Raw genomic sequence first — 15,524 nt, forward strand, 5'->3', positions numbered from 1 at the left:
CAAGTAAAACCTTAATCAAATATAGATCGCCTCCCATCACAACATCCTTAATGTTCCCAAGATACATCACCGGGCAGGTATTTGGGATTCCATAACCCAAAATAATTTTGACAACTGCATTAACCTTCTATATGTAAATGTTTGAATGCAGGATTATTTTACTTGTAATGGAGTATTTATTACATAGTATTGTTTTTTTATAAAATAACAGACCTAGTACTTTACTAGTCTCTGATCTCTCCAAAGAGGGCCAGTGTGGTTTCATCAGAATGTCGTCATGACTAAAACTGAGTTGAACGTTGTGAAGAGACCGTCACGGGCATTATTGTTCCAGAATCCCATCTCGTACTCATTCACAGGCAAACGGTATATACCTTCTCTTTTCTGCTCTGGAGGTATTTTTCTAAAGAAGGCGATAAAAACAATCAATACAAGAAACAATCTTGTTGTCAGAAGTCCTTTGGATTCCTGTCGAGCACTTAAAATACTAAAAATAAGTACATGAATCCTTAGAGCCATTGTCGTATGGATTCTTAACGCAATGTTGTTCTTTCTTGCCAACATGAGTACCAGCAGAAAAAACTCAGTGACTCAAACACCTGCTCAAACTGTTGCATCCAATCTACCTCAGTGTTTAATTGGAACAAACACATTGTTGTTAAAGTCGCTATGTACACAGTAAGAGGTACGGCTTTATGTCTGACGCCAATTAACAGCTCTGACTTATTTGTTTAATTATTGACCACCTGAGGCATCATCTGACGGAGGTGCAGCCTGACTATCTGCTGAGATGTTGCTATCTTTGCAACAACAACGCACAAATGTCACATGCATGGCTCCCGGTGAAATCGGATCAGATGAATAAATAGTGTGGCAAAATGCGAGATATGAGCTGAATAAACACCACAAGTTTAGGCAGGGTTGTGGTGATAAACATGCAAACAAATGCAGGGAAGGGGGATGCCAGGAAATAGAGAGAGAAGAGATAGTCCTATCATTTTATGTGTTGTATAAATATGGCTTAATTTCAGATCTGAATCCTGAGGAAGTTCTTCTGTTTTTATAATGGATCAAATCAGTTTACAGGGATGTGTACCCTCCTCTGGTATTAGCATGTTGTGCTATGTCAAACTTTGATTTTACTGCCAGTCAGATGAAAATGTAGCTTCACCATTACCTCTTATTACTATTATTGCATCAGTTATAAATATTCAATAATACATTGTAAAATGTATATTTATTTTATATTTCTCTGTATTATTAAAACTTTATGATAGTTTCAATTGTTCTAATAGTAATCAGGTTTTGGGGATTACATGTAACCAGATTGCGTAATCTGGATACAAAAAAAGGTATAGTATTCCCCATTGAGTTACATAAAAAATATGTAATCTGATAACTGTCACATTACTAAATAAATGGGATTACTATCAGGATTATAATGTTACAATAATTTAAAAAAGTATGTGTTTTTTTAATGTTCATTAAATAGTGTGTGATATTTTAGCTCTATGCAATTAAACACAACATTTTCTCTCAGATTTCATTCTTATTTATTTTTCTTTTATACTATAGTATGTGCTCATGTGCACTTTCATTATTCTATTGGCTACTGCCTGAATATGCCGAATAAAATCCAAGTTTAAATTGCTCAGTTGCATTTGACAGATAATCCAAAAGTAACGGAAATAATTACTTTTATATTGTGATGCTTAGGTTTGGTTACCGATAAAAGTGTTTACAGGTAACTATTAATTGTAATGGATTACAATTTTGAAGCAACTTTCCTGATAGTAATTAGACAGTTATAATGCAGGACTTACTTTATATTGAGTTGTCTTAACATTACACTTTTGCTAATTTCCTTTTAAAAGTGTCCATACTTCTTCCACCACTGCTGAATAGTCACTTTTTCAATCAGTTTTAATAAGACCAAAGAAGAGACAGACAGATCACCTTGTTCTTCAAAAGTCTACCTTTTTCTAAAGCTCCAGCAGAATGTGCATGGCCTCAGGTTGCCTGCAGGCTGTCATCTCTCAGCGCCAGCTCCTGACACAACCAACCTTTCCAGGTCAGGCAGGAGCACACACAAAGCCTGTATTCTGAGCCAGGACAGGAAATCCCTGCCATTGTCGCTCAGATGCCCTTTCCATATGTACAACATGTGATTTCTAATTATATTTTCAGCCTGTACACTCGCACCGATTCCATTAAGAAGCTCACCTCCACCACCACATCTGTATCGCCGCACAGAGTCTGTGAGAGGAAGCTTCTGAGATGTTCTCCCCTAACCCCCTGGCTAGGGTCTTGAAATATACAAGCCACGTACACTGAGTTAATCAAAAGTGAAAAGCTGTTACAGATGAGATACAGAATATGTTCTATTTTACAAAAGCTCTGCAGATTGCATGGATAGTTGTGTCACTGCAGGATTGATGACACACTGCCCCCTGCAGACACAGAGGAGGAACATCCATCTATCTGCCTTACACACTGTCATTATAGTTTCATTCATCCTTTTAAAAGAGCACATTGGTATCATTGAACAGCCCTCCCTTAAAGGTGACATGTCATGCTTTTCCGGTTATTACCCGTCCCCTTGTGTGTTAAGAGGGTTTTTATGCATGTAAACGGTGTGCAGAGTCAAAACCCTCAAAGTACACCATGTAGGGAGTAAACTCTAACACAGAAAATACCTCCCCAAAACGCCTCGTTGGAGATACGTCACTGTCCATTTGATTCTTCCGGGAACATCATGATGTCATGTCGTCCCCGGAACGAAATGGACCAATCCTTGGAGCCGTTACGTTAAGCCCCCGCCGATTGGTCCAAATTGACCAATCCACGGACTTCCTCGCACACTCAGTGCAGGCAGCTCTGCTGATCTCTCCTCCCTGGCTGCAGGCTGATAACAGACAGTTGGGATCGCGGCGAAATCCTCTCTGCAGACCCATTCTCACAGCGTCTATCAACCTTTTTCTTACTCAATATCAAGCCACACTTATTGTTTTTACTTCGGCTGTGACTTTGTGTGTGCTCAGGGTGAGTTTCGCTGTGTATCGCTAAACAAGGAAATCACACCTCCACGGAGCTCAGCGCGATCACAACGTTCCGACCAATCAGAGCACACTGGGCTCACAGGGAGGGGGGGGGCAAGAGCTGCAACGAGCCGTTTAGTGGAGAGAGTGAACACACATACTTTACAGAGATGCTGTATGCGGAACCAATGTGAGTTTGGGAAATTGCACAATATAAATATATTCTAGTATACCTCAACAATGGAATTATGATCAGTGGAAATGGCCATGACATGGGACCTTTAATAGATTCAGGTCAGATTCCCCATAATGGGCCGTTTTAGTCTCATTTGTGAAAATGAATACTGACATTAACACTGATTCTGCAGAGTTCCTGGTTACTCTTTCTATGTGGTGCTTCCCTCTGCTGGATTCATTTCACAAAACATCTTTTGATTTACTGAAAGTAAAAGGCCCTTTATGTTTATTTGGTGTCTCTTGTGTAATGTGTTGTATAGGTGTGTGCATGCAAAGGGTCTGCATAGACTAAAATCCCAAAGTTCCCACCAGAGGGAGTTTCTCTGAACCTGAAAATGAGCATAAAAAGGGCCCTTTAAAGCTTATTGATCTGACTAATTCCAGAAGGATTCCCTTTCATTTCAACATGAACATTGTAATTCATGATAAAACACTGCAAATTAACTATTATAACATACATTATTCACAATAAGCAAATTCAAATAAGAACTCAGACTTTCATTATCAAGCTACTCACTGAAGTTGTGTGCAATCTTCTGGTTGAGCATAATATGCTGCGTGGTGCTCGGCTCAGACGCACAAAACGTCCCCATGTCTTTAACGGCAAATTGCTCGAATAAGCGCGATGTGTCGAGTTCAATCCTCCCGGTGCTTTCTTGTTTCCAAAATGATTTTGCAATCTGCCAAGAAACAAATTGTGTGTGAGTGAGACAACTCCATTATAGGAGGAAATCAATGTTAACATTACAAAAGAGCAACGCTGGGGAAGCAATAAACGCCAGATAATACAGACTATAATTCTCAACAATGATGCAATATGAGGTTCTAATGAAGTGAAACCAAGCTGAAACTGACCTTTCAGTGCCACGATAATAAAAACACTTACAAATACATACAATACACATTTAAATATGAATAATTCACACTGAGTCACTTTGTAAGCTTTATACTTAAAATATGGTAATATATAGTCTTTTGATGGATGGAGTTTTAACTGAAAAGTGATAGTGTTACCTTATCTTTGCCAACTATGTCCCAGTGGAAGGCTTTGGTGCGTGGCTTTTTAAAATTCATGAACTTGAAGGGTAAAGGTGGAGGCGGCGGGATGCTCAGGGGCGGAGGCGGCGGGATGCTCAGGGGCGGAGGCGGCGGGATGCTCAGGGGGGGAGGAGGTGGGGTGCTCAGGGGGGGAGGCGGCGGGGTGCGGAGGGGGGGAGGCCTTTTCACAACAGGCTCTGGGTTAGGAGACTCTGGGGCTGTGGAGGATGATGTGAGGGCAGGGGTGAGAGGTGAGGGGTGAGGGGGGGTCGGGGGAGATGAGGCAGAGACACCGGGGGATGTGGGTGATGATACGGGAGGCAACATATCAGGCTCTATAACGGCAAGGTTTTTACTGATGCGAGGTTTAGGAACAGGCTTTGTCCCATCAGCTGTGGGATCATCTTTACTCGTGTCTTCAGCTGATAAATGATCTTCACCACAAGGAGGGGGTTTTGCATTTTTATAATCAACTGGAGGATAAGTGATTATTCCACCAATCGACTGGAGATCTGTGTCCTCCGGCTCCTCTGCTATGCTAAGATGTCGTAGAGCCGGTATTCCCACGAACATGTTTTCGCCCATTGACTTCCTCTTCCACCCTGAGCACAGTTTGTCAATGGCGTGAACCCAGGCGTCTCGCTCGCCCTGAACACCTGCAGGGGTGGGGGTGTAATCTGGCACAGACACCCGAAACCTGCAAGAGATCAACACAACTTTGCATTTAGCTGACGCTTTATCCAAAGCGACTTACAATAAGTGCATTCGACCAAGAAGATACAAACTAGAAGAAAACAGAATTATATAAGTACATCAGGTTTCATAGAGCCAACACATTTCAAGTGCTACTCAAGCTTTAGATAAGCCAGTCCTTTATTAGTATATAAGTGCTTTGTTAGTAATTATATCGCTCGAAGTGGAGTCGAAAGAGATGAGTTTTCAGTCTCCCCCGGAAGATGTGCAAGCTATCTGCTGTCCTGATGTCAATGGGGAGCTCATTCCACCATTTTGGAGCCAGGATAGCAAACCCACGTGTTTTTGCTGATGGGAACTTGGGTCCCCCTCGCAGTGCTGGTGCAGCGAGCCGTTTGGCCGATGCAGAGCAGAGTGCACGTGCTGGGGTGTACAGTTTAACCATTCGCAGCATGGTACGCAAGTACCATTGTCTTGTCGTGGATTCTAGCAATAACTGGAAGCCAGTGAAGGGAGTGGAGGAGCGGTGTGGTGTGGGAAAATGTTGGACGGTTGAAGACCAGACGAGTCACTGCATTCTGGATGAGCTGCAGAGGTCGGATGGCACATGCAGGTAGACCAGCCAGGAGGGAGTTGCAGTAGTCTAGACGTGAGATTACGAGGGCCTGGACCAGAACCTGCGTCGCTTTCTGGGTCAGCTGGGGGCGTATCTTCCTGATGTTGTAAAGCGTGTATCTGCAGCAGCGGGTTGTAGCAGCGATGTTTGCAGTGAAGTACAGTTTGTTATCTAGGATCACACCCAGATTCCTTGCAGTCTGGGTCGGGGAAACAATAGAGGTGCCGATGTTGATTGTTAGGTCAAGAGTGGGACAATCTTTTCCCAGAAGGAAAAGCAGTTCAGTTTTGTCAAGTTTGAGCTTGAGATGATGAGCGGACATCCACTGAGAGATGTCTGCTAGTCAAGCAGAGATGCGTGCGACGACCTGGGTCTCTGAGCGGGGAAAGGACAGAATTAATTGGGTGTCGTCAGCGTAGCAGTGGTATGAAAAACCATGCGGGCTAATGACCGATCCGAGCGAGTTTGTGTACAAGGAGAAGAGGAGGAAACCAAGAACAGAGCCCTGAGGGACCCCTGTAGTTAATTGACAAGGGTCGGACTCGGACCGTCTCCAAGTTACCCTGTAGGTGCGGTCTTTGAGGTATGAGGTGATGAGGGAAAGTGCAGAGCCTGAAACTCCAAGTTCTTGGAGAGTGCGAAGGAGGATCTGATGGTTCACCGTGTCGAGTGCAGCAGGCAGGTCCAACAGGATGAGGACAGAGGAGAGGGAGGCTGCTTTGACAGTGTGCAGTTCCTCAGAGACAGCAAGGAGGGCAGTTTCTGTGGAGTGACCTGCCTTGAACCCAGACTGGTGCGGATCCAGAAGGTTGTTCTGATGGAGATAACAGGAGAGTTGTTTAAAGACAGCGCGTTCAAGTGTTTTAGACAGGAACGGAGGAGAGAGACAGACCTGTAGTTTATAACATCAGACGGGTTGAGAGTGGGTTTCTTTAAGAGAGGGTTTACTCTTGCCTCCTTGAGACTGTTTGGAAAGTGACCAGAAGTTAGAGAAGTGTTGATGAAATGGGTGAGAAACGGTAGAATATCAGGAGCGATAGTATGAAGGAGGTTTGAGGGGATAGGGTCCAGAGGACAAGTGGTAGATGTAATGAGGGTAAGAACCTCACTTGGAGAGAGAGGGGAAAAGGAGGTTAGTGTGTGGGTGGAAGGAGGGTCTGGTGACCCAGCGGTGAGTAAAGGTGAGTCAGAAAAAGAAGAGCAAATATCATCAACCTTTTTTTCAAAGTAGTTAACAAAGTTGCTTGACAGAAGGGAGGAGGGGGAAGGGGCTTTGGGGGGTTCTAAGAGGGTGGAAAAGATGGAAAATTGTTTTTTGGGATTGGAATAGGAAGATTGGATCTTATCTTGAAAGAAAGTGCTTTTTGCCTGAGAGATCGAAGCAGAGGGAGAGGAGAGCCTGATAGGTTAGGAGGTCGCCATGGTGTTTGGATTTCCACCGTTTCCGCTCTGCTGCCCGAAGGATGATTCTATTGGCACGCAGTGCGTCATTTAGCCAGGGAGCAGGAGCCTGCCGAGATGTGAGATCCAGGTCTCAGTGAGAGCAAGGAAATCCAGAGACTGCAGGGAGGGATAGCCAGAAATGAAGTCAGCCTTAGGAACAGCTGACTGGCAATTCCACAGGCCACATGAAACTAGATGTGGGATAGGCGAGAGCTGGCCGGTTATATAGAGTAGGAGATACACGGGGCCAGTGATAATTGCGAGAAGATACATGAACAGGAATGGAGAAAATACACATGATTATAGCATGAGGGGCTACAAAACAAAAGAAAAGATAACACCAGCAATACTTAGCTCAATCAAAGTAGGATGTGACTCCAACAGGACTCCTTTGTCTTTGTCAGTCTGACGCTGACGCTCCAGGAAAGTGCTACCTAAAATGGACACCTGATTGCTGAGTTCTCACAGCTGTGGGGCCACGCCCCTTTAATTAGTCAACTCTCTCTCAGCTGGTGGGCCTCAAAAGGAAATCTAGACTGGCTCACTCCTGAGTTGTTATTGTATCTTTTCAGTGGCACAATGGTTTTACAATTACATTAAACCCTAAGTTATAAATGTATGAGTTTAACCCTTAATACAGTTACACCTACTCAATAAAGCTCTTAGTATTCTACAAATGTTTAAATCAAAGTTAACCCTAGCAGTCAGTTACGGCCCGCCCACACAGCGGCGTGCGTTGAAGCTTACACCGCTTCTGCCCATTCACTTTGAATGGGGTGACGTCACTTTTAGCTGCATTTTGGAAAGCGACATGGAGCGTTGCTGGCGTTGCTCGCTTCAAAAGTTGAGCAATGTTCAACTTTTGGCGCCTCGGCAGAAGCGTCAGCCAATGAAATCCCGTTTATGCAAATCTGCCAGTACAAGCGCTAGCCAATCAAACCGCGTGTATGCTGGGAGAGACTACGCAGGTCATTTCCTCATATTCCAAAAAATGGAGGGAAAATTCATTATAGCGGTACTGAATCACCCGGTGCTGAATGATCAGTCTGTGTTCACCTACCGGGATACAAACCGGAGGAACCAGGCATGGAGGGAGGAGGCAGAGACAGTGGGTGAAACTGGTAGGTTTTCGCCTGTTTGGGGATTTTATATCCAGTTTACTTCGTTTTAACATTGCTATTGCTTTGTATGTCGGGGGCGGGAGATTCATGTGATTGGTTGTTGGTCGCGTTGCTCGCAAAAAATCCCCAAGCTTCAGACACGCCAAGCGTCAACGCACGCTGCTGTGTGGACGCTCCGTTAGTTCAGTTTTAAGGTTTCTGTCAAATTAGTTGTCCCAAGTTTCTGCCTGACAGATACTGTAGCGGTTTTGAGATTTTTAAAATCACAATTTCAGTCAGATCAACTACAGAGCATGTATACAGAGTACACACACTGAAACAGAGAAGTCTAAACACAGAATGTTACTCACACAATTCTAGAAGTCATCAGATGTTATCCTGTCAAAATCGAGTTGCACACTTCCCTTTTTATTTGACCTTTGTCTGGTAGTTAAAAGTTGAGGCCTATATTTATGACATTATAACTCAAACAAGGCTGCATCCTAATACATACTTTTAATGTTTTACATAAAACAATCCAATGTTTTTTAAATGCATGGCAGAAGAGATTAAAATATTGAGGGGCTGAAGGGAGTAAAGCTACAGAGTAAAGCTCTTGACAGACAAAGATGAGATAGCAAGTGCTATGCTAAATGTATGTCAATAAAACAGTGGCTTATCATGCATAATACATCTAAAAGTGTATATATATATATACTGCGTCACTTCATAATTGTAATCTCTTTCCTTCTATAATGGCTTTTGTTATTCTAGGTGAGCAATTCCTTTAGACACTTGCAGTAAAGTCAGCAGTTGGCTGCTACCCAAACTATTCTACATCTCTTGTTGATGTTGGCTTTACCTCCCCTTTGTAAAATGTCCATGAGGGGAGACATATATTAAACTTAATCCAATGGTCTTTATTTGTTTTGTTCGCTGGTTGTGAAAATGTTACAGCCAGCTAAACAACAGTGCCTACCGACCATGTTTGTAAAGTTGAATTGAAAGTGTTACTTCTAATGAGCTCGCCGTGAGGTTAGTCAACAAGTTGCTGATGCTGTTATCCTTCAAAGATGGCCGACTTGCTGTTGATAGCATCTCGTTCTTATTAGTATTAAAGTAAAGTATTGGTTTGCTCCCTCTAACTGATTTCTTAGTATATACAGTATGACATGAGATCAGATTTTTTTCTTTCTCTAATCTTTGATATTTGGTGAAATATATGGTCATTATTGACATTATTGAAAAATCAATCATTAGTGGAGGTCGTAGTAAAAAAGGTTGGAATGTTTCCACATCTCAATAATCCTTACTCACTGGTACTGATTCTTGTGTGTGATCAGGGTGAACGTGTCGGAGCCGTGGGGTTTCGGTACGCTGGTGTCTCCGTCCGACAGGTGAACCACGATGGGGACGGTCGGAGAGGACGACCCCTCACCGTCAGCGGGGCCCCGGTGCTTAAAGGGGACCATTGTAAGCTCACCTGGGCGCAGCTGTACCTTATATCTGGAACAAAATGGAGAAGGTAAGAAAGAGAGGAACTATACGTATACTATATAACAACTGTATTCAGTATGTATTACAACCCAGTCTCACGGCATTTCGTGTTATAGTCACGACATTTAATCTATTGATTCGTGTTCACCAACACGATTTCCCCCTTTTTTTCGTGTCACACAGAACGATTTTAAAAGTTTCGTGCCTGCAGCACGTCTTTTTGTCCGTTCGGGTCTTGGAAGACTGGAAGCTGTGTGGTTCATAAAAACATGTTCTTACTCAATATCAAGCCACGATTATTGTTTTTATTTTAAATCGTATAATGTCGGACTTTTTTTGTTTAAAGGTCACATGTCATGGCCATTTCCACTGATCATAATTCCATTGTTGTGGTCTACTAGAATAGATTTATACTGTGCAATTTTCCAAACTCACATTGGTTCCGCATAGCATCTCTGTAAAGTATGTGTATTCACTCTCTCCACTAAACGGCTCGTTGCAGCTCTCCCCCCCTCCCTGTGAGCACGGTGTGCTCTGATTGGTCGGGACGTTGTGAATCGCGCTAAGCTCCGTGAAGGTGTGATTTCCTTGTTTAGCGATACACAGCGAAACACAGCCAAACTCACCCTGAGCACACACAAAGTCACAGCCGAAGTAAAAACAATAAGTGTGGCTTGATATTGAGTAAGGAAAAGGTTGATACACGCTGTGAGAATGGGTCTGCAGAGAGGATTTCGCCGCGATCCCAACTGTCTGTTATCAGCCTGCAGCCAGGGAGGAGAGATCAGCAGAGCTGCCTGCACTGAGTGTGCGAGGAAGTCCGTGGATTGGTCAATTTGGACCAATCAGCGGGGGCTTAACGTAACAGCTCCGCGGACGTAACGTAACGGCTCCACGGATTGGTCCATTTCGTTCCGGGGACGACATGACATCATGATGTCCCCGGAAGAATCAAATGGACAGTGACGTATCTCCAACGAGGCGTTTTGGGGAGGTATTTTCTGTGTTAGAGTTTACTCGCTACAGGGTGTACTTTGAGGGTTTTGACTCTGCACACCATTTACATGCATAAAAACCTTCATAACACAAGGGGACGGGTAATAACCGGAAAAGCATGACATGTCACCTTTAATTGTTGATATATTTATGATCCACGTCAAGTATTCAGTTTCGGCGGCATTTTTTCTAAAGGTCTTCTCATCAGGGCTCTATAAATAAAGAACTACGGCAGATATGTAATATGTAATGCAGCCGAACCGTGTATTACAATGCAGTTATGTGATGACTTTCAAAGAGAAAAGCAAAAACACTCGGAATAAAGTATTATTTTCTTTAAAAAAAAAGGTTTTTCGGATTTGATATGGCATGAACACCATATCCCTACATGCATTGCGGCTAAAACATCCAATCAGCGAGCTTAAACCATAGCTGAGGATCTTGGGTAATCAGTTCAGTGGCTGTGTATCGCAGGTATGGCAATGATGCTATGTCTGTTTCCGGTTATTTTTATTTTGAAATTCAGTTCCTGACGGACACCAAAAAAGCCAGAGATTATGGAATCAAACAAATAAATAAAAACAAGGATAATTGTGTGTTACTGGTGAGTAAATAACAGTGTGTTATTTAGAAAATAATAACAAATTAGAAGGAAAAAAAGATTTTAAAAATACAGATTTCAGTATTCTGAGGCTCTGAGCCCCATTTCTTTTCCTCACAGACGACAAAAAAAGTCCGGCATTATACGATTTAAAATAAAAAGTTGAGTAAGAACATGTTTTTATGAACCACACAGCTTCCGGTCTTCCACGACCAGAACGGACAAAAAGACGTGTTGCAGGCACGAAACATACTACCAATAGAAATACATTACTTTTCAAATCGTTCTGTGTGACACGGAAAAAAAAGGGGGAAATCGTGATGGTGAACACGAATTAATTGATTAAATGTCGTGACTATAACACAAAATGCCGTGAGACTGGGTTGTGTATTATATACTGAACTTCACAAACTGTTTCGCAGGAAGTATACTTGCTGTCCTCTACTATTGAAGAAATAATGAACCCCCTTAAGGGGAAATTACATGTTTACTCAATAGGTCGATATGTAAACACAGTACATATGCACAGGCCCTATACACATTAGGTTTGAAACAAACACATGCATAAACCCATTCACCTATACTGGTTTCTGATGTTGATATTTTGGATTAAAAAAATAACTCTTCAAGATTCAGATTGAAATTCAGAAATTCTTGTTTCTAAATCACCAAATACTGTTTATGGCATTTGTATAGTTTTTAATTAATATATTGGTGCATGAGTTTTTATCTTTGGGCAGAGTCAGATTAGCTTCCTGTTTTCTGTATGCTAAGCTATGACCACACAATGTGTAGGTTTTTTCAGGTGCGGTTTCAACACACGTCCTCCCGGTCTCAACTTGGGTTAGGGTGCTTGCCAACCTGACATTTCTCACCACTATCATAAATGGTGTTTATCTGTTTTACTAAAGTAGCGTTATAATAACAAAGACACATCCGTACTTCACCCATCTGAATGATGCCAAGCCGCCTCTGTGCAGCAACAAGACGCCTTCACGAAGACTCTGTGAGGCTTCGGGCTGCTGAGGGGTTTCTGCATTACACTCTTCAGGGTCACTGTATATGTTCGCATAAATGATCCGATTCACAAGCTGCATTATCTGAGAAGCACCCGCCGGAAAATAGTAGAAAACAGGAAAAGGAATTTAAAAATAACATGTTTCGTTCTCTCTGCATGTACATTTTTCAACACAAATGACAGGTTCTTTAGAGTTCCCACAAATATACATTACCTTGTTTTTCTCTTCCACTGAAGTGGCCTCCAATTCATAATCATGATTTCCTTTAAAGGAAATGGAGAACCTGGAACCCACTCCTTCATCACAACTCTTGACAATCGAAAAGAGAAGTTGCCGCTTGATGATGCCTTTCTCGATGCTGCACAGCATTTTGGTTTTAAAATCAATCTGGGTTGGTCACAAAGTTGGTTTGAATTGATATATTATTTTCAGTAACACAGTAACAATGTTATCTTCTGGCAGTGTTTTTAACAATGCTAGCGGGCTGATACGCATGATCTCACAAACTAAGGGATGGATTGCCAAGGAAGCTTTTTAATTAATTCATGTTCCCCTGTGGGTGATTCATACTAACTTGTTGACTTGCTGTAAATCTTTGGTTTAGGACCAAATACCTGCAAAAGCAATGACTCCCCCGTTAGCATCAGACAGACTTTGTGTCTCTTGCAAATTAGCAAATGCTAGCATGCTAACTTGCTAAACTAAAATGGTAAGCATGGTACACATTATACCCAACCCTGTTATACCAGCTGAACAGCATGTGGGCATTGTTAGCAGCCTTAGTGTGAGTTGCTTTGGCAAAAAGCATCCTGCCTCACAGACTTCCCTGATAGCATACCTTTATAATCTTTGTTTTGTTCATTTTAACTCACTTGAAGAACCCGCTTCTGCCACCTGTACCGGTTGTGCTTGTGAACACTGAAGTTGTATTGTGAGGGTTGCTGTTCCTGCAACAAAAGCACAACAACTAAACATTAGAAACACGTAGACCTTAAGGAAATAATAACACATTTTAATGAAAAACAGAAAGTATCAAGATGAACTGTTTCCTGGTAGGTGAACAAACGCTTCCACATTCCTTCACACAATACCCTTGGGCCTATCAAACTGGACAGACAGTGGTGTGTTTCAAAAAGCTAACCATCAGGCTAAGCAGCTTATTAGCATGAGAGTAGATGAGGAAATGTGGGGCACCAGTCTTCCATTTTACTAGACAGTTTTGATGAGGAGATTTAAACACATGTATGTGTTGGGGAGATGGAAAACGTTGTAAGCAAAACCTCCAGGTCTCTCGTTTTTTACAGGCTCACTGGCCTAGTTCAGTTTCACAGCACTTCTAATGTGTTTTTCAGCAGCTCTTTCCATCATTATCTTGTAATGTGTCTGTGTTTATTATATCTTATATATTTTAAACCAACGTTTAGCCTGATGTATTAAAGGTTTTGGGAACATTTAGTAGTTTGGGTAGGATTTTAGGGTATTTGAAAAGGGTTTATTATGTCTTACGATTGTGTTTATAAACTCTTGTGAACTTTAAATCACAGCCAATCGAATGGTAAGGACGCTTGGTTTAAAGGGGCCCTATTATACTAATTGTATAGGTTCATATTTGTATTTAGTGCCTCTAATGTGACATGTTTACAAGGTCTTATGTTCCCCCTCTGTCTGACATTTAGTAGTTCAAGTTAGATTAGTTTAAGGGTATTTGGTTGGTGTCCATTATGTCTAATAATCGTACTTGTATTTTTGAACTTCTCCTGAAAAACTGTGCCATATACTCAACCTCCATGTAAACACTTCAGAAAGACAACCAATGTAATGTGGAGGAAGGTTAAACATGCTGGTACCTCTTCAGTCTGGCTGTTCTGTTTGCACAGCCTCTTATTTTCCTTCCTGGCTTCCTTCAGAGCATCTTCGATGGACCACTCTCCGTTCCTCACCTTGTTCATGATGCTCAGCTGATCCTCATTGCTCAACTGAAAGTACAACAAGCCAGCAACAAGTATTGTGAGGTTAATTACCCTGTGTGTACTTAAGAAGTTATCCCTGTTGTAAACTTGTAATGTTGGTTCACATGTCCCACACTATTCAAGATTGTGATTCTAAATCTAGCGTTGCATTTGGTAAACTAACACATACATCATAGTGTAGCAGCCATGTTCTCCCTCCTTTATTACTTTCATGCCCTTCTATTTACCATGCAGTATTTTAATCTGGCAATATTTGACCATAGCACTTAATCTCAGCTCACTGAAACTGTAAAGAGGAAGCACTGCGTGGCAAAGTTCAATCTGTTCATCATGAGATTTACAGGAACAGAATTATCCGTCAGATTTCTGAGTAACTGTGTTCTTTGGTCTGAGCAACAGGGAAATCAGATTGAATTGAGGAAGTAAGAAATGCTCCAGGGACTTCAATAAACCAAAAGGTTTCTCTTACTGCCCTGAAGTGACGTTAATGAAAGCGAGTGGGTGAGCTTCACAAGTATTGACTTTACATGTACATCACAGCACAGTTGCCGTTAATAACATATATATAAGCTGACATCGTACCTGTGGCAGATCCTCAGTGTGTCTGTCCATTCTGGATGGGTTGTCTTTCTTCCTTGATCCTAAATTTGGCATTACAACTTTTTTAGATGACATAAAAATCCATGCAAATGCTCAGTCCATTTACTGCCTCTCTCAACGATACGAAAGCTGTTTTGTTTTTTTTGTCACGCAAGTCCCAAATAGTGATCTGCTCCTTTAAACATGGGAAAGGAAAAGGCTGTGATTTGTATGACTATTTCTCTACCACCGCCCTCTTTCAGATCATATTACTGTTCCCTGTAAGGCAAGTACTTGCTGTTTGGCCACACCTACAGCAGCACACATGCTTTCTCTGCAGAACCACAGAACATTCAAGTCGGTTTACATGTCTCCACTCGCAGCACAATGTGCATTACCTGCTGCTCACCCCGTTTCACCCAGAAAGAGCACTAAGACCGGCAGCTCTTTTCCCAGACCCATAGAAGTACAATTTAATAGAAAAATACAACATGTATCTCCTATGGATTACTACTGAGGACTTATTCTTCTATACTCATATGAAATATTACTTTTATTATATTGTTTGTTTGAAAAACCAGGTTAAGTCACCTGTGAATTGAAACGCAAATGTAAATGTTTCATCATATTCTTGGTTTGATACCTTTGATTTAAAAGGGTAAGAGCATTTAGTTTTCTTGGTGCAACAACACAGTCC

The 15,524-nt window shown here is 42.0% G+C and overlaps 1 protein-coding gene across 1 annotated transcript in view; it reads right to left on the reverse strand.

Moving 5' to 3' along the window:
- The window catches only part of LOC117449707 (protein diaphanous homolog 1), a 38,856-nt gene extending 23,806 nt beyond the window's left edge, over nucleotides 1-15,050 (reverse strand). Inside the window, exons 1-8 of the mRNA XM_034087541.2 lie at nucleotides 14,831-15,050; nucleotides 14,126-14,254; nucleotides 13,151-13,225; nucleotides 12,492-12,665; nucleotides 12,202-12,359; nucleotides 9,483-9,671; nucleotides 4,290-5,010; nucleotides 3,793-3,955 (exon numbers count right to left, since the gene is read on the reverse strand). Coding sequence (XP_033943432.1) covers nucleotides 3,793-3,955; nucleotides 4,290-5,010; nucleotides 9,483-9,671; nucleotides 12,202-12,359; nucleotides 12,492-12,665; nucleotides 13,151-13,225; nucleotides 14,126-14,254; nucleotides 14,831-14,923 — 1,702 coding nt within the window. The 5' untranslated portion in view covers nucleotides 14,924-15,050. The remainder of the gene's footprint in view (nucleotides 1-3,792; nucleotides 3,956-4,289; nucleotides 5,011-9,482; nucleotides 9,672-12,201; nucleotides 12,360-12,491; nucleotides 12,666-13,150; nucleotides 13,226-14,125; nucleotides 14,255-14,830) is intronic.
- Nucleotides 15,051-15,524: the final 474 nt, after the last annotated feature.

Source organism: Pseudochaenichthys georgianus, chromosome 7, assembly GCF_902827115.2.
Source record: "Pseudochaenichthys georgianus chromosome 7, fPseGeo1.2, whole genome shotgun sequence".
Lineage (NCBI taxonomy): Eukaryota > Metazoa > Chordata > Actinopteri > Perciformes > Channichthyidae > Pseudochaenichthys > Pseudochaenichthys georgianus.